Genomic DNA, 18,892 nt, shown 5'->3' with positions numbered 1-18,892 from the left:
CTTGGCTGTAGACAATGGATCGTGTGGTGTGGTCAGGGTGAAAGCTGGAGGCATGTATCATAGAATCATAGAATATCAGGGTTGGAAGGGACCCCTGAAGGTCATCTAGTCCAACCCCCTGCTCGAAGCAGGACCAATTCCCAGTTAAATCATCCCAGCCAGGGCTTTGTCAAGCCTGACCTTAAAAACTTCCAAGGAAGGAGATTCCACCACCTCCCTAGGCAACGCATTCCAGTGTTTCACCACCCTCTTAGTGAAAAAGTTTTTCCTAATATCCAATCTAAACCTCCCCCACTGCAACTTGAGGCCATTACTCCTCGTTCTGTCATCTGCTACCATTGAGAACAGTCTAGAGCCATCCTCTTTGGAACCCCCTCTCAGGTAGTTGAAAGCAGCTATCAAATCCCCCCTCATTCTTCTCTTCTGCAGGCTAAACAATCCGAGCTCCCTCAGCCTCTCCTCATAAGTCATGTGTTCTAGACCCCTAATCATTTTTGTTGCCCTTCGCTGGACTCTCTCCAATTTATCCACATCCTTCTTGTAGTGTGGGGCCCAAAACTGGACACAGTACTCCAGATGAGGCCTCACCAATGTCGAATAGAGGGGGACGATCACGTCCCTCGATCTGCTCGCTATGCCCCTACGTATACATCCCAAAATGCCATTGGCCTTCTTGGCAACAAGGGCACACTGCTGACTCATATCCAGCTTCTCGTCCACTGTCACCCCTAGGTCCTTTTCCGCAGAACTGCTGCCTAGCCATTCGGTCCCTAGTCTGTAGCGGTGCATTGGATTCTTCCGTCCTAAGTGCAGGACCCTGCACTTATCCTTATTGAACCTCATCAGATTTCTTTTGGCCCAATCCTCCAATTTGTCTAGGTCCTTCTGTATCCTATCCCTCCCCTCCAGCGTATCTACCACTCCTCCCAGTTTAGTATCGTCCGCAAATTTGCTGAGAGTGCAATCCACACCATCCTCCAGATCATTTATGAAGATATTGAACAAAACCGGCCCCAGGACCGACCCCTGGGGCACTCCACTTGACACCGGCTGCCAACTAGACATGGAGCCATTGATCACTACCCGTTGAGCCCGACAATCTAGCCAGCTTTCTACCCACCCTATAGTGCATTCATCCAGCCCATACTTCTTTAACTTGCTGACAAGAATACTGTGGGAGACCGTGTCAAAAGCTTTGCTAAAGTCAAGAAACAATACATCCACTGCTTTCCCTTCATCCACAGAACCAGTAATCTCATGATAAAAGGCGATTAGATTAGTCAGGCATGACCTTCCCTTGGTGAATCCATGCTGGCTGTTCCTGATCACTTTCCTCTCATGCAAGTACTTCAAGATTGATTCTTTGAGGACCTGCTCCATGATTTTTCCAGGGACTGAGGTGAGGCTGACTGGCCTGTAGTTCCCAGGATCCTCCTTCTTCCCTTTTTTAAAGATTGGCACTACATTAGCCTTCTTCATCTTCATCAATATAGCACAAGTAGAGTAGGGGCGTTAGGGGATGAGAGCTGAGGAAGTGTTGTTCTAAGTCAGCCATAAAAGTGTTGCCATACTGTGGGGCCATGCGGGTACCCATAGCAGCGCCGCTGATTTGAAGGCATACATTGTCCCCGAATGTAAAATAGTTATGGGTAAGGACACTAGAGTGCTAATAAACGATGGTCACACAAACACCACCCTATACCGGAAACCTACTGACTGCTATTCCTACCTACATGCCTCCAGCTTTCACCCTGACCACGCTACACGATCCATTGTCTACAGCCAAGCTCTGTGATACAACCGCATTTGCTCCAACCCCTCAGACACAGACAAACACCTACAAGATCTCTATCAAGCATTCTTACAACTACAGTACCCACCTGCGGAAGTGAAGAAACAGATTGATAGAGCCAGAAGAGTACCCAGAAGTCACCTACTACAGGACAGGCCTAACAAAGAAAATAACAGAACACCACTAGCCGTCACCTTCAGCCCCCAACGAAAACCCCTCCAACGCATTATTAAGGATCTACAATCTATCCTGAAGGATGACCCAACACTCTCACAAATCTTGGGAGACAGGCCTGTCCTTGCCTACAGACAGCCCCCCAACCTGAAGCAAATACTCACCAGCAACCACATACCACACAACAGAACCACTAACCCAGGAACCTATCCTTGCAACAAAGCCCGTTGCCAACTGTGCCCACATATCTATTCAGGGGACACCATCACAGGGCCTAATAACATCAGCCACACTATCAGAGACTCGTTCACCTGCACATCCACCAATGTGATATGTGCCAACAATGCCCCTCTGCCATGTACATTGGTCAAACTGTACAGTCTCTACGTAACAGAATAAATGGACACAAATCAGATGTCAAGAATTATAACATTCATAAACCAGTCGGAGAACACTTCACTCTCTCTTGTCACACGATTACAGACATGAAAGTTGTGATATTACAACAAAAAAACTTCAAATCCAGACTCCAGTGAGAGAGTGCTGAATTGGAATTCATTTGCAAATTGGATACAATTAACTTAGGCTTGAATAGAGACTGGGAGTGGCTAAGTCATTATGCAAGGTAACCTATTTCCCCTTATTTTTTCCTACCCACCTACCCCCCCCCCCCCCCCCCCCGATGTTCTTGTTAAACCCTGGATTTGTGCTGGAAATGAGCCAGCTTGATTATCATACACATTGTAAGGAGAGTGATCACTTTAGATAAGCTATTACCAGCAGGAGAGTGGAGTGGGGGGAGGTATTTTTTCATGCTTTGTGTGTATAAAAAGATCTTCTACACTTTCCACAGTATGCATCCGATGAAGTGAGCTGTAGCTCACGAAAGCTTATGCTCAAATCAATTGGTTAGTCTCTAAGGTGCCACAAGTACTCCTTTTCTTTTTGCGAATACAGACTAACACGGCTGTTACTCTGAAACCTGTCGTTACTTTCTAAAAGTTTTATCCCTCTGACATCTGCATGTAAACCTCCTGAATGATGTACACACTTTTGGACATAGTCTTTTTTAAAAACTCTTGACAGGTGGCTCATTTAGTAACGTTAGGGTAGGGCCTGTAGCACAGTTACAACAGAGTTCGCAAATCTGGTCCCAACACAGCTGCCCCTTGATCCGGTTACAGTCTAGTGTAGCGTGGCCCTTAAACCTCCATGGAAACACGCCCAAGACTTTAGTCTGGCTACAGAAAACCATTGAGTCTCTCTCTGTTACCAGTTGGAAGTGTTTTGTAATAGCCTTGGGAATGAACAGCTGTGAAGTGTAAGCAGATGCACTGCTGTGGACATGTTTGTAGTACAGATAGACCCAAGTGTCTAATCCTGACAGTGAAAGGGCTCTTCTGTGCTGGAAGTTTGCCTGAGGTAGTATATTGTGATTGGCCTGGGCTCGTGGAGTGTCATTCAAACACCACCTCTTGGTTGACTAGGTTTCCACTTTTTCTCTCTGAACAGAGGATTCCTTCTTCAGTTGTGTCTGGGTTTCTATACCCCATCATTCATCTCGCCATATGCCAGTTACCTCGGAGGAATGGTCCCTGACCATTAGCTCAGGGTGCAGCCATAAGCATGTTTGCTTTGAACAGAGAAGGTCTGAGGGCCTTAGCCTGCTACTTCATTCCTGCTGGTCCAAAGCCCTGGATGTTCTCTAGCTTGTTAGGGAGCTGTTGATACCTGAACAGAACAAGGTGTTGAAAAGGTCAGGCTGTTGTCTGGGCAGTGGAGAGCAGCTGGTGATGGAAATCCAGTTGAGAGTTTATCTTGTAAATGGTTTCAGAGTAACAGCCGTGTTAGTCTGTATTCGCAAAAAGAAAAGGAGTACTTGTGGCACCTTAGAGACTAACCAATTTATTTGAGCATAAGCTTTCGTGAGCTACAGCTCACTTCATCGGATGCATACTGTGGAAAACAGTATGCATCCGATGAAGTGAGCTGTAGCTCACGAAAGCTTATGCTCAAATAAAAAAGTTTATGCTCAAATAAATTGGTTAGTCTCTAAGGTGCCACAAGTACTCCTTTCCTTTTATCTTGTAAATGTTCTCAGTGTGGCTTTTGGCAGGCACTAACTCTGGATTTTTAATTTGGACTTCGGGAAGATTCCTGCCTTTCTTTAGCTCTTGAGGTGATGGTAGAGGTGATGCTCGGGCCTGAGAGGGTAAAGAGGCTTCTGTTCTGCAGGCATGTCTGCACTGGCGATATTTTCTGAACAGTTCCCACTGTTGCTATTACTTACCCAGTGCAGTTGCATTGGAGTTGGCAGCACTAAGAGCCCTGGCATACACAGGGCTCCTATAGCCATTTTAAACAGTCAGTTTAAAACTGTTCAGACTGATGGATACAGCGTGAAAAGTGCTGGCAGCCACGGGAGCCTTGTCTGCACTAGGGCTTCCAGCTGTGCTAACACCAGGGCAGTTGCCCCTGGGTTAGCTACATTTGGAAATGTTTCGATAATGCCCATGGGGCAGTGCCCCCTAAGTGATCAGTGCTCTGCCTGGGCAGGGCAGTGGACATAGAGGTGTGTACTTGTGAGCTCCCTAGCAAGAGGAAGCTGTAGGGTGGGAGAGGACAGCCCCCTTGTCCCCTCCACCTGATCAGGCAATGTTTATCTGCTGGGTGGTGAAGGCTGTGAGCACGGGTGAGTTGCAGTCCAGGGAGGTTTGGGACCTCATTGCTGTGGTTCTGTGGAACTGAGTATCCCAAAGCAGCAAGCTTGGAGCGGGAGCCCCTGTGGGAGCAGGAGGAGGGGCTCAGGGTGAGCGCACAAAGCGAGCTGCTTGCTATTGTTCCTGCACATTCCTGCACATGCTATCTGGGTAGTGAAGGCTGTGTGGCAGGTGCCTCTGGGGGCGTGCTGCAGGCCAGGACTGCATTTCCCAGCAGGCTCTTCTCACTCAGCTTGCAGCTTAGTTTGAAGGGGGGATGTGTCAGCAGAATCCCGGCTCTGCGTGTGGGGGTGGGGAGGGGGTGAATCCTTATGGCCGGTTTGCTGGTGTCTCCATTTTCCATGCAGTCTGTCAAGGAGGCACTCAGATGGCTTCCTTAGGAGATAGGTGGAGTCTCTCCATCCTCCCTCCCTCGCCTCCATTGTCAGCGGCGGCACCAGCAGACACACCTGCTGTAGTTGCTTGCAGCAGGAATGCTCCTGCCCGCCTTTGAGGGATGGGAAGGCTGCATTAATCGGGTGTGATTGTGAGAGAGTCGCTGCCGGCAGCAGCAAAGGACCAGAGAAGGGCGATGCTGCTTGTGTGTGCCCAACCCCGCCGCCACCCCTGGAAATGAACATGAGTCTGCCGGGCCGTAGTTCCTGCTCCATGCTCAACTGCTTTGTAAGTGCCTTCTCTTCTCCTCCCTGTTGTCTAAGTGTCTGCATGCAGGGCTGCAGGCCAGGTTCCCTCTCCGTCTCCTGTCCTGAGGCAGGGAAGGGGCAGCCATCCCAGATTCAGCCTGTCCTTGAGTTGGGCATCCTGCAGATCCTCGCTCCCCTCCCTGCTCTGGACCTGCCTGGGCTTGACAGCTGCTCTTGCTCTGCCCCAGCTGCTTTTTCTTGTGGAAAGGAATCTTCCCTCCCCCGACTTCCATCCCACTGATTCCACGTGGTCCTGGGAGAAGCCCTGTACCCTACTCGTCCTGCAGCGATTGCCTACAGTTTCCCGGGGCCACAGTTCTAACTAGCCCATGGCTGTGAATTGGCCAGAGAGGCCAGAGTGAGTGTGGTGTGCTGCGCAGAATCCTACCCAGCCCCTGTCTGCAGCTGCAAAATTACAGTATGACAGCAGCAGGCACCTAGGGGGAATCCCTGAGTACCCACCCTGCCTGATGCTGCTTGGGAAGGGGACAAATAGGGAGGGGATCCCAGAGCTCCCACCCCATTGACATGCCCTGCAAAGAGGACATGGGGCCAGAGGAGCCCTGGCCCCGTTGCATGATGCTGGCTAGGAAGGAAATGAGGAGACACGGCTGGCTGAAGTCCTGTTTAGTTCTGTTCCAGGGGCTGCTTCTCTCACACGCACCCCCCCCCCCCGCCGCGTTACTGAGTGGGCTGCATAGTGATGTCTGGTGTGGCAGGTACACTTCTGGGGGTTGGTACGCTGCAGCCACCTGGCCACAGGCCTTGCTCACTGTCTCCCCTGGAGAGACACTGCTACTTCCTTGCCTTCGTGCTTTCCTGCTTCATCACTACTTGGCTAGCAGTGAGTGAAGCTGGGTGGGAGCTGACTGCTGGCTTGCAGGGCTCTTGCTCCAAGCCATTGCTGTTCCCCTGGAGACTCTCCAGGGAGCCTGCCCCTCTTCATTACTGGTGACCAGTAGGGGCAGAAGCATGTGGATGTCTCCCTGATGTCTACACACACGCACCTGCAACGTGGCTGGTCACTAGGGAATTACAGTGAGTTGGCTTCCAGCTGGGAGTGGTGCCGTGTTTTTATAGTGACTGAAAGGGAAGTTTCATAAACTTTAAGACCAGAGGGGGCAATTGTATCATCTAGTAGGCCATGAAGTTTCATCTAGTGACCTCTGTATGGAGCCCAAAGTCTTAAAATAGACCAAAGCATTTCAGTCCCCAGGAGATTAAACTGTGCACACAGGTGGAGAATAGGAGAGACTGAGTTGCCACTGATGGCCACAACCCCTGCAATGACAGAGAGCTGATTAGGTGAGATGTGCCTAGCTGATCCCAGAAGGTGAGCCGACCCCATGCTGCAGAAGAAGGTGAAAAACCCCTCAAGATCCCTGCTAATCTGATGTGGGACGTAAGGGACTTTCCAACCCAAGTCTGGCGATCAGTTGGACTCTCGGCACGTGACCAAGACACACTAGCCAGGCAGCTAGAAAGGATTTCCTGTATCACCTCAGAGCACTGGTCTAGCCTGCTCGGTGTCCTGTCTCCAGCTATGGAGAATCACTGATGCTTCAGAGGAAGGCAAAAAAAATCCCAGATTATATGTAGCCAGTTATGCATTGGAAAAACAATGCCTTCCTGATCCCTGCAGGCAAGTGGCTGGCTGAAACCTTGAAGCATGACACTGGATTAGTCATTATCTTAATGCGGAGCTGTAGTGTTACGAGCATATTGAGGACAAAGCAGGCAATCCCATTCGCCCCAAGGCCCAGGAAGAAAGGGGATGAGCAGGGGGACCCGCAGATCCACACATTGCAAGGCCCAGCAGGGGCCACAATAACTGCTCAGCCCAACCCCTATGCACACAGGCTGCAGAACTTCTTGAAGTTGGATTAAAGCATCTCCTGTAAGTGATGGAAAGAAGATGGTTCTCAGAACTGGCGTCATACCTATACTGAGCCGGCTCCTTAGGAGAGCCCCTTGTGCGGTAGGCTGTAGCTTGCTTCACATCCCTATTGTGCTACCCAAATACTAGTTGAGCTCCTTTGCTCCCTTTGTGGCTAGCAGTTCTGGCACTTAGTGAAAGCCAGGATGGAGGTCTGATGACCCTATGGCCATAGATTATTTAGACATAAGCTAGAACACATAGTGATAGAAGTACTATTCACTCCATGCCAGGTGGGTGTGTCTTTAGGCTGCCCTCGGGAGAACCGCAAGGCCTGTGTGTGTGAGTTGATTGTACACTGTTCTAGCACCGGGCAGAGGGATAGGGCATGGGCGTGTGTGCATTGTGTGTATATGAGGGTGACCAGACAGCAAGTGTGAAAAATCTGGTGGGGGATAATAGGAACCTATATGTGAGACAGCCCCAAATATTGGGACTGTCCCTATAAAATCAGGACATCTGGTCACCCTAGCACACGTGTATGTGTGAGGTGCTAGCTGATACATTGTGCCCTGCGGGGGGAGGTGTGTGAAGTGTTAGCCCTATGTTTTGTGTACTGTGGAGAGGCACACGGTGGTGGGGGGGAATGAGAGAAGTATTAGACCCACGATATTTGTGTGGAGGGGGCTGGGCCTGCACTCTGTGTTCCATGGGATACTCTTGGGGGAATTCTACGCCAAAAAATTAAAAATCTGCACATTTTATTTGTCAAAATAACACTACATAATCACACCAGTTTCAATTATTTTGATAATTTATTTCAAAATACCTATCAGCAAGTATGTCTGTAACAATATAGACACATACACAAATTCCCCCAGGAGCAGAGTGTTAAAGAAACCCCTATGTCAGTCCAGTGCCTGTTTCTCTGATCCTGTTTCTCCATCTCCCCCTGCCCCCGCCCCTGAGCCCAGCTGGGGGACCAGACACCCAGAGCCCAGCTGTGCCCCCCCCCACCCCCCAGCCAGACACCCGCACCCTCTCCCCTCAAAGTCCAGCTGCGGGGCCCCCCCAGCCCAGACACCTGCTGCCTTACCTCCCAGAGCCCAACCGTGCTCCACCTCCCACTCAGAGCCCAGGGATCCAGTGGGAGAAGCCATCTGATGCTCGGTCCCAAGCTTGTGTGGAGTTTCCCGTGCACCCGTGTGTGGAGCTTCCCTCAGGGCATGCCGGGAACGGCAGCTGCTGGGAACCCTCTAACTCTCTCCCACTCCCCCTGGCAGTGTGTTCTATGAGTGAGCTGGGCTTTGCCAGGTCCTGTGGCCCCTAATGGTGGCTAGCAGCATTGCAGCCCATTTCTGTGGGAGAAAGGAAATTCTGTGCAAAAACCAGCAGTTTCTGCAACATTTTGCATTGCGCAGTAGCACAGAATTCCCCCAGGAGTAATGAGGATGAGTCCGTGTGCACTTTGCCTCTGAGTTTTATATTCAATGCTAGAGAATGCTGACATCTTCATTTTAAAAGTCTGGTATGAAATTACTGTGCTGGTGTGATGTGTATATTTAAACCCTTATAACTTAGCCAAATAACTAGGCCACCATGGTCTGTTATGGAGACTAGCCTTGTGTCAGATTTCAAGTTTCTTCCCCAAAAGGCTCGGGCACAAAGGTTTTTTTATTTTAAAATCACAAGCTTTTGTTTTTTTGATGATTGTGAAAGTGTGTGTGTTTTCTCCAAGCCTAGACCTCACTCGTGACCAGTGAATAAAACCAGTTTGAGAAACTCTAGAAGAAAATTAGTTTAAGAGATCTTTCAATGAAAGTTAGACTTCTAAACTGCTTTTCTCCCAAAGTCTTACCCTGTCCAGTTAATATCCACTTTTAAAAAATCTTCTTCTAAGAAAGGAAACAAGTCCTTAAATGAGAGGAAAAAATTGCCTTTTTGCACAATTTAGAAGTGGGTGAAAATTAAGGTTAGATTTCCATACGTGCTAGTGATTTTGGGTTCCCGGTTTGAGGTATCCTAACAGGGCCTCTGAGAATCAGATCTCTTTACAGAGTCTCAAGTGGGCACCAAAAATGGAGGTCCCCAAAATCTCTAGTCACTTCTGGAAATCTTGTTTTAGACTCATAATGGAAATTCTCACGGTCTTATCCTCGATATTTGTTTTATGGGACTTCATGTTTATAAGCGCCACAAGACCACTGATGGAGTTTAAATGTTCAGAGACTTTCATGGAGCTTCAAAGTGTCCATCTTTTATCATCTAATTCCCTAGGTTTCCACTTGACTTAATAAAAATGATCTAGTGCTGTATTCTGATTGAGCGGTAATGCCTGTAGCAAAGTGGGAATTAATCCATGATGTCTGTGAGATAATTTAGGTTAAAAAAGTTACTTTTCAAAAGTGAAAAAACAAACTGTTTTTCCAGATCCGTAACCTGGGAGTAGCTTGTCCAATTAACCTCAAACTGCTCCCAGACTTTTCTTGCCTGAGTGTGTGTTTTGTTTGGAATGCAGGGTGAAGAAGGCCCTCCCAGTTTGGAGTACATCCAGGCCAAGGACTTGTTCCCCCCAAAAGAGCTGGTTAAGGAGGAAGAGTCTCTACAGGTAAGGATGTAAGAACCCAGGAAACCATCCACTGAAGAACACTGTGTAAATCGCAGGCCACATGCTCATGAGTGGTAGAGGTTACCTTCAGAGAACAGGCTTCTTCCCTGAGCTTGCAGGCTGCTGACTTGCAGCTGCTGTGTGCTCCTCCTGACCCTCCTCTTCCTCCACACCAAGATGTTCTGATTTACACTGTGCTGCCATAGCCACAAGGGGATGGGAACGTAACTGAGGAATGACATAGTGCAGAGTTGTCCTGGGTGTGCTCCCTTCTCCTGCTGTGCTGTCAGCAAGAGGGGGGTGAGTGTTGCAACAGGCTCTACGCTGACTCTCTGCTGATGGAAGACCTTCCTGGGCCACTTAGGCTGGTTGTAGGGCCAGACTGTCTCATAGTGTGGCACTAAGCATCCGGCAACAAATCTGGTCCATTGTGTGGTGATGTGGCTTTGTCGTACTGTGGAGGCACAGACCAGAGCGGCTGGAAGGAGAGAGATCCCTGAAGGGGCTTTGGGATGACATATATAGATAGATAGATAGATGCTATGGAAGCACCTATGCGAGCAAGGAGAGTGTCACAGATTGATGCTTTGACCAAAGCTGCTTGATTCTCCTGCTGCCTCAGCGCAGACCACTCCCTTACATGTCTCCCTTACATCTCCTCCTGTACCAGACTTGCACTTGGTGCTCTACTGTTCCCAAGGTCATTGGTCCAGATGGCAGGGCTGTGCTGAGCTACATTCATAGGCCCTAGGCTGAGGAATGAATAAGGGGTTGAAAATTGAGGGTCATGGGAAGCGGAAGACCCTAGGTTGTGAGAGGGACGGCATGGGGTCAGATTACAAGGAAGTTCACCGAAGAATTGGCGTAGGATGACTGATCTGTCATGTCACCATTCTGTGAGAGACATCCTCTAAACCAAATCCTGAACAGAACTGTATATAGCCGGGCGCACTGCAACAGTAGCTTTCTGCTGACAGACCTTACAGTTCAGCATCAAAGGAGTAATTCACATACACAAATTCGTACTGTTCTCTTAAGTTAAAGTATGATTCAAAGGGCACCATCAATTTGAGATCAAGTTGACTTTGAACAATGAGTTAGAAATTGTGACACTTGCTCCACCTGTCAGTTTGTTCCATGATTACCCCCTTCCAATTGTTATAACTTTACAAACCTATTGTTAAAAAGGTTCTTGCTGCTTATTTGCCATGTGAAAGAGCCACACTAACCTGGGAAGCAGCGACTGACTAGACAGAAAGTGCTGCCAAAAGCAGACATAAACTGCAAAAAAAGAATAGTTTTCCCCAATCTCTGTCAGGTAAAAGCTTCGGTATTGCATAAAACTCTTAAGAACACAAATTTCAGGCAGAAGTGGTTTTTAAGTTGATGGTGCCCTTTAAGGTTGTTAACATTTATAAATAACTAGGGCTGTCAAGTGATTTAAAAAAATTAATTGTGTGATTAAAAAATTAATTGCTCTGTTATACAATAATAGAATACCATTTATTTAAATATTTTTGGATGTTTTCTACATTTTCAAGTATATTGATTTCAATTATAACAGAATACAAAGTGTACAGTGCTCACTTTATATTTTTTGTTACAAATATTTGCACTGTAAAAAACAAAAGAAATAGTATTTTTCAATTCAATACAAGTACTGTCATGCAATCTCTTTATCATGAAAGTTGAACTTACAAATGTTGAATTATGTACAAAAAATAACTGCATTCAAAAGTAAAACAATGTAAAACTTCAGAGCCTACAAGTCCATTCAGTCCTACTTCTTGTTCAGCCAATCACTCAGACAAACAAGTTTGTTTACATTTGCAGGAGATAATGCTGCCTGCTTCTTGTTCACAATGTCACCTGAAAGTGAGAACAGGTGTTCTCATGGCAATGTTGTAGCCAGCGTTACAAGATATTTACATGCTAGATGCACTAAAGATTCATATGTCCCTTCATGCTTCAACCACCATTCTAGAGGACATGCGTCCATGCTGATGATGGATTCTGCTTGATAACTGTCCAAAGCAGTGTGGACTGATCGATGCATGTTCATTTTCATCATCTAAGTCAGATGCCACCAGCAGAAGGTTGATTTTCTTTTTTGATTGTTCGGGTTGTGTAGTTTCCACATTGGAGTGTTGCTCTTTTAAGACGTCTGAAAGCATGCTCCACAGCTCGTCCCTCTCAGATTGTGGAAGGCACTTCAGATTCTTAAACCATGGGTTGAGTGCTGTAGCTAACTTTAGAAATCTCACATTGGTACTTGCTTTGCGTTTTGTCAAATCTGCAGTGACCATCATCCAAGACTACTATAACATGAAATATATGGCAGAATGCAGGTAAAATGGAGCAGGGGACATACAATTATCCCCCAAGGAGTTCAGTCACAAATTTAATTAACGGATTATTTTTTTAACGAGTGTCATAAGTGTGGAAGCATGTCCTCTGGAATGGTGTCCAAAGAATGAAGGGGCATGTTTAGCATATCTGGCAAGTAAATACCTTGCAATGCTGGCTACAAAAGTCCCATGTTGAATGCCTGTTCTCACTTTCTGGTAACATAAATAAGAAGTGGTCAGCATTATCTCCCGTAAATGTAAACGAACTTGTTTGTCTTAGCGATTGGCTGAATGAGAAGTAGGACTGAGTGCACTTGTAGGCTCTAAAGTTTTGCATTGTTTTGTTTTTGAGTGCAGTTATGTAACAAAAAAAAAAAATCTACATTTGTAAGTTGCACTTTTACCATAAAGAAATTGCACTACAGTACTTGTATGAGGTGAATTGAAAAATACTGTTTCTTTTGTTTTAATTTTTACAGTGCAAATATTTGTAATAAAAAATATCAAGTGAGCACTCTACACTTTGTATTTTGTGTTGTAATTGAAATCAATATATTTGAAAATGTAGAAAAACATCCAAAATATTGAATAAATTTCAATTGGTATTCTGTTGTTTAACAATGTGATTAATCGTGATTAATTTTTTTGAGTTAATTGTGTGAGTTAACTGCAATTAATTGACTGCCCTATAAATAACTTGAGGGGAGAAATCCTTGATAACTTAAAAAAATTTGGAGAGCCAGGAAATTCAGTGTTTAGGCCATAAAAGTATATGAAATTAAACAGTATAGACTGTTCGTTTTAAAACATGGGAATTGGAGCTGATTAAAATATTTGTAAGGAATAATGACAGGTTTCAGAGTAACAGCCGTGTTAGTCTGTCTTTGCAAAAAGAAAAGGAGTACTTGTTAGTCTCTAAGGTGCCACAATACTCCTTTTCTTTTTGTAAGGAATAATGTAATCAAATCCTTGTGTGGACACATTACAGCCTGTGATTTGGCCATTATGGCTACTTGATATTTTTGTGAGATTTGCTCGTCTAAATCTCATGTTGTGGTATCTGTTCTATGATTGGATGTCCTAGCTTTATAAAGAGAGAGCCTCCCTTAACAAACCTATGGGCTTTGAATCGCAGAGAGAGCACAACCTTGGCCAATTTTAGGTTATTCTGGATCTTTCCCTCCCCTCTTTTGCACAAGATGAACATTATACCTGTCTGTGTACATGGCCTCCAGGTTTTAAAATAGCTAGGTCACTTCCTGACTGAGGAAGAGAGAGAGAGAAGCCTAGTATATGGCCTGTCCATCAATTTTGCACTTTCATTTCTATCGTCGGCCACAGAAGTGATTGTGTGGTTCGTGTACAGTCCCGTCTGCAGAGATTGTGGCCAGATTCCTTGTCTTGTTCTTCTAGTTGCTTGGGCTGTGGCCAGTGGGTCTCACGCTGCAGCTAATTGTTGCAGTTACATATACACGACACTGCAGGACCATATGCATGGCTCGGTGCTCTCTGGGCAGGTGGTTCAATTTGGGAAACACAGGTACCTTGCTCCCTGTTCTAGGACACATGCAAAGTGCCTCCAAACAAGTGATCCTTCTTTGAGATCCCTCCCCTTCCACCTGCTGCTTATGCTAGTGTTGTATCACTGTGAGAAAGCCAGTGACTTTAAATCCCTCTCCTTGCCACTCACAGTGTGCACAGGGCAGGAGCACCAGGGCTTGTGGTACAAATAGCTCCCCCTGCAGTTGTATGAACACAACCAAATGTTCCTGGAAAGGTGAATTTGAGGGCCCAAGCATTGCTGAGTCAGCCCCACGTTTCACACTGAAGAGCTTTCGGAGGTGAATTCATGGGGGGTAGGAGGGGTGCACTGGGCCCTGCTGCCTGCACTCAGGTCCCACTGGGATTGCTGTGTCCTACTGATTTCATGTGGAAATTGCATGGAGAAGGCACTAGCAGAGCTGGCTCTTCTCACTCCCCGTTGCACAAGGAGTTCTGGGTGTGTTTGTCTGACAGCTGCTCTGACTGTCTCTCCCCCCTTGCAGGTCCCATTCACTGTGCTGCAGGGTGAGGGTGTGGAGTATTTGGGCCATGCTAATGATGCCGTGATCGCCATTTCCAACTACCGACTTCATATCAAATTGAAAGACTCCGTGGTCAATGTAAGTGCAGCTCTGTCACTGGTGCCAGGACCTATGGCCCATGCTGCTGAAGTGTGAGGCCTCCTCCCACAGTGCCTTACTCTCAAGTTTCTTCAGTCCCCTGTTTTCCTGGTGCCCTTGTCTCTTCTGCATCTGTGATCCCCTGTTGCTCGCTAGGCTGTATCCAGTGGTTCCAGGTACCCCTGTTGTTCTGCCCTCCCTAGTCAGTTCCTCCCTGACAATGAGAGAGGAGGACAGGGTGGGAGTTGAAGGGGAAACTCTAAATTGTGGATCATGAAGCTATGTAAATGTGGGATCCTCTTTGCTGCTCAGAGAGCCTCAGCTGGGATGCACAATGAGAGAGTGTCAGGCTGGGGTCCCTGCTAGTGTGGGACATCGCAGGCTGTCAAGTGATGCTCTGCGTCTTTCTGTTTCAGGTGCCTTTGAGGATGATGGAAAGTGTGGAGAGTCGGGACATGTTCCAGCTTCACATCATCTGCAAGGACTCCAAAGTGGTCAGGTAGCTGCGTAGTTCCCTCCTATTGCCTCAGTTTAAGGTTTCTCCAGCCACAGGTGTGGCCAGCAGCCTTGTGGAATCCCTGCCCTAGTCTGTGCTGCTGAGTCAAGCCCTGCTATCCTGGAGGGTGCTCTCACATATGTGGGTGGGTGTGGCCCAGCCTTCCTCTGGGAAGTTCAGAGCCCCTCGTTCCTCCCAGGGAGGTTGGATCTCCCTCTCCTCCCCTGGTTGAACTGCAAGGCTGTGGAATTCCCTGTCAGTCAATCCTGACTGGCCCTACTGAGTCTGTGTATCCTGCAGGTGCCATTTCTCCACCTTTAAGCAGTGCCAGGAGTGGCTGAAGAGGCTGAGCCGAGCCATTACCCGCCCTGCAAAGCCTGAAGACCTGTTTGCATTCGCCTACCATGCTTGGTGCTTGGGGGTCTGTGCCGATGAGGAGGATCAGCATGCACATCTGTGTCACCCAGGTGAGCTCCCAACCAGCCCCTTTCTTAGTGCAGCCCTCATGGTATGTCCAGGAGGAGGGAAACCACACACCCATATCATGCTGTGTTTCTGTGTTCTGCTGCAACCATCTCCTAAATCCCTCTGGATGGTCCTGTTAAGTCCTTTGCTGCACAAAGAGTAGCTATAGCCAGGTGTGCTTTGTCCATCTTCCTCTGGCTAGGGAGTGGCATTGTCTCCTGGTCGATTGCTGTGTCCAGGGCCACAACCAGACCTAACCTGGAGATCCAGGTGCTGCACCTGGCCATCCCCTGGAAGCTTTAGCTGGTGCAGAGCGGGCTCACTGCTTGGCTAGCAGCATGTCACTCAGGAAATATCTCCTACCTGGCTTCACAGTTTCAGGGCAACTGCACTTGTATTCCCCCTCCGTGGTCCACCAAGGACACACACTTCAGGTTCCCGGCTCCTAGCCATCACCTCTCTTGGGCTGAGGCTCCTGTCTCATTCCTTACTGACCGGGGGATTTTTAAGGCTGCACAGTTCCCTTCCCTCCCTCCCCAGTGAACCAGACTGTCTAACAGGCCAGCCTCTATGCTTTGCTTTCTCTCCTAGGGCTGTGACCTTCATATTGCCCACAGTTATAAGTTACCACCCAGCTCTTTCTAAGCAAGCAAATTTATTCTTAAGGTAAAAGCATTGCAGAGAAAACATTTAAGCAATAGAAAAACCTACATACATGCTAAAAAGCTCACCAGAGGTCACCCAAACTTCAGCCTTGGGTTCTGACAGAGGATGAGTAGATCTTGTCTCTGGACTGGTAAATGTTCATGGCTTTCTTGAAAGGTTGTATGTCATTAATAATTCTGTTTACATCTCCTCTCCCAAAAGTGTTCAGGCCACTGAGCAACAAATATGGCAGGGTGATTAAACCTAAATTCTTAACCTCTCACAGACAGACACATGCAGCACCCAACAGTGGGGATAAAACCCTCTTTCTGGATTGTGCCTCCTTCTATTCCAGGGCTGGAGGCACTTGAGCTGACAATCCCAAATCTAGGCTGAGGATAGGATGTTCCCAGTGCCAGGCCCTCGATTCTAGAATATGTCTACCCAATTGATTCGGCCTCAGGGGCTGATTAGAGGAGTTTGGGGCCTGGAGGAATTGCTGTATTAATTTAGATAAAATAAATGGGCCCAAAGAGTGAAAGGTTTTACCGTGACCTTATTACTTCCAACATTAAACAGTTTTAAATTTCAAGGAATCCCTGTTGAGGTTACAGGGACAAACCATCCCGATGTGTCGAAAGAATAGTAAATATGGCAGGCGACCAGCTTGGCTTAACGGTGAAATCCTAGCGGATCTTAAACATAAAAAAGAAGCTTACAAGAAGTGGAAGGTTGGACATATGACCAGGGAAGAGTATAAAAATATTGCTCGGGCATGTAGGAATGAAATCAGGAGGGCCAAATCGCACCTGGAGCTGCAGCTAGCAAGAGATGTTAAGAATAACAAGAAGGGTTTCTTCAGGTATGTTGGCAACAAGAAGAAAGCCAAGGAAAGTGTGGGCCCCTTACTGAATGAGGGAGGCAACCTAGTGACAGAGGATGTGGAAAAAGCTAATGTACTCAATGCTTTTTTTGCCTCTGTCTTCACGAACAAGGTCAGCTCCCAGACTACTGCACTGGGCATCACAACATGGGGAATAGATGGCCAGCCGTCTGTGGAGAAAGAGGTGGTTAGGGACTATTTAGAAAAGCTGGACGTGCACAAGTCCATGGGGCCGGACAAGTTGCATCCGAGAGTGCTAAAGGAATTGGCGGCTGTGATTGCAGAGCCATTGGCCATTATCTTTGAAAACTCGTGGCGAACGGGGGAAGTCCTGGATGACTGGAAAAAGGCTAATGTAGTGCCAATCTTTAAAAAAGGGAAGAAGGAGGATCCTGGGAACTACAGGCCAGTCAGCCTCACCTCAGTCCCTGGAAAAATCATGGAGCAGATCCTCAAAGAATGAATCCTGAAGCACTTACATGAGAGGAAAGTGATCAGGAACAGTCAGCATGGATTCACCAAGGGCAAGTCATGCCTGACTAATCTAATCTCCTTCTATGATGAGATTACTGGTTCTGTGGATGAAGGGAAAACAGTAGATGTATTGTTTCTTGACTTTAGCAAAGCTTTTGACACGGTCTCCCACAATATTCTTGTCAGCAAGTTAAAGAAGTATGGGCTGGATGAATGCACTATAAGGTGGGTAGAAAGTTGGCTAGATGGTCGGGCTCAACGGGTAGTGATCAATGGTTCCATGTCTAGTTGGCAGCCGGTGTCAAGTGGAGTGCCCCAGGGGTCGGTCCTGGGGCCAGTTTTGTTCAAAATTTTCATAAATGATCTGGAGGATGGTGTGGATTGCACTCTCAGCAAATTTGCGGATCATACTAAACTGAGAGGAGTGGTAGATACGCTAGAGGGCAGGGATAGGATCCAGAGGGACCTAGACAAATTGGAGGATTGGGCCAAAAGAAATCTGATGAGGTTCAATAAGGACAAGTGCAGGGTCCTGCACTTATGACGGAAGAACCCAATGCACAGCTACAGACTAGGGACCGAATGGCTAGGGAGCAGTTCTGCGGAAAAGGACCTAGGGGTGACAGTGGACGAGAAGCTGGATATGAGTCAGCAGTGTGCCCTTGTTGCCAAGAAGGCCAATGGCATTTTGGGATGTATAAGTAGGGGCATAGCGAGCAGATCGAGGAACGTGATCGTCCCCCTCTATTCGACATTGGTGAGGCCTCATCTGGAGTACTATGTCCAGTTTTGGGCCCCACACTACAAGAAGGATGTGGATAAATTGGAAAGAATCCAGCGAAGGGCAACAAAAATGATTAGGGGACTGGAACACATGACTTATGAGGAGAGGCTGAGGGAACTGGGATTGTTTAGTCTGCAGAAGAGAAGAATGAGGGGGGATTTGATAGCTGCTTTCAACTACCTGAGAGGTGGTTCCAGAGAGGATGGTTCTAGACTATTCTCAGTGGTAGAAGAGGGCAGGACAAGGAGTAATGGTCTCAAGTTGCAGTGGGGGAGGTTTAGGTTGGATATTAGGAAAAACTTTTTCACTAGGAGGGTGGTGAAACACTGGAATGCGTTACCTAGGGAGGTGGTAGAATCTCCTTCCTTAGAAGTTTTTAAGGTCAGGCTTGACAAAGCCCTGGCTGGGATGATTTAATTGGGGATTGGTCCTGCTTTTGAGCAGGGGGTTGGACTAGATGACCTCCTGAGGTCCCTTCCAACACTGATATTCTATGATTCTATAATTCTATGAAATAAGATTTGGGGTTTGCCATACAGAGACTTCAGCCTACTTCGTACCATGGCAAACATGCTAGGAAATTCACGCTGTAGTTTAGAGATTTATTAATTAGAATACACAAGAGAAAAATAAGTCAAACAATTTATATAGCACTTTAAAACAGCAGTTGTATTATATGATAAAAAAGTAATCAGAACCCCTTTAAAATTGATAAAAAGAAAAAGAGTACTTGTGGCACCTTAGAGACTAACAAATTTATTTGAGCATAAGCTTTCGTGAGC

At 47.1% G+C, this 18,892-nt stretch overlaps 1 protein-coding gene across 1 annotated transcript in view; it reads left to right on the top strand.

Annotated features, from left to right (window-relative positions):
* The window catches only part of MTMR4 (myotubularin related protein 4), a 127,701-nt gene that overhangs the window by 71,618 nt on the left and 37,191 nt on the right, over positions 1-18,892 (top strand). Inside the window, exons 4-7 of the mRNA XM_077836511.1 lie at positions 9,764-9,853; positions 14,247-14,363; positions 14,780-14,862; positions 15,160-15,326. Of these exons, the coding sequence (XP_077692637.1) occupies positions 9,764-9,853; positions 14,247-14,363; positions 14,780-14,862; positions 15,160-15,326 (457 nt within the window). The remainder of the gene's footprint in view (positions 1-9,763; positions 9,854-14,246; positions 14,364-14,779; positions 14,863-15,159; positions 15,327-18,892) is intronic.

This window comes from Eretmochelys imbricata, chromosome 17 (assembly GCF_965152235.1).
Source record: "Eretmochelys imbricata isolate rEreImb1 chromosome 17, rEreImb1.hap1, whole genome shotgun sequence".
Classification (NCBI taxonomy): domain Eukaryota; kingdom Metazoa; phylum Chordata; order Testudines; family Cheloniidae; genus Eretmochelys; species Eretmochelys imbricata.
This window is presented reverse-complemented; position numbering and strand designations above follow the sequence as displayed.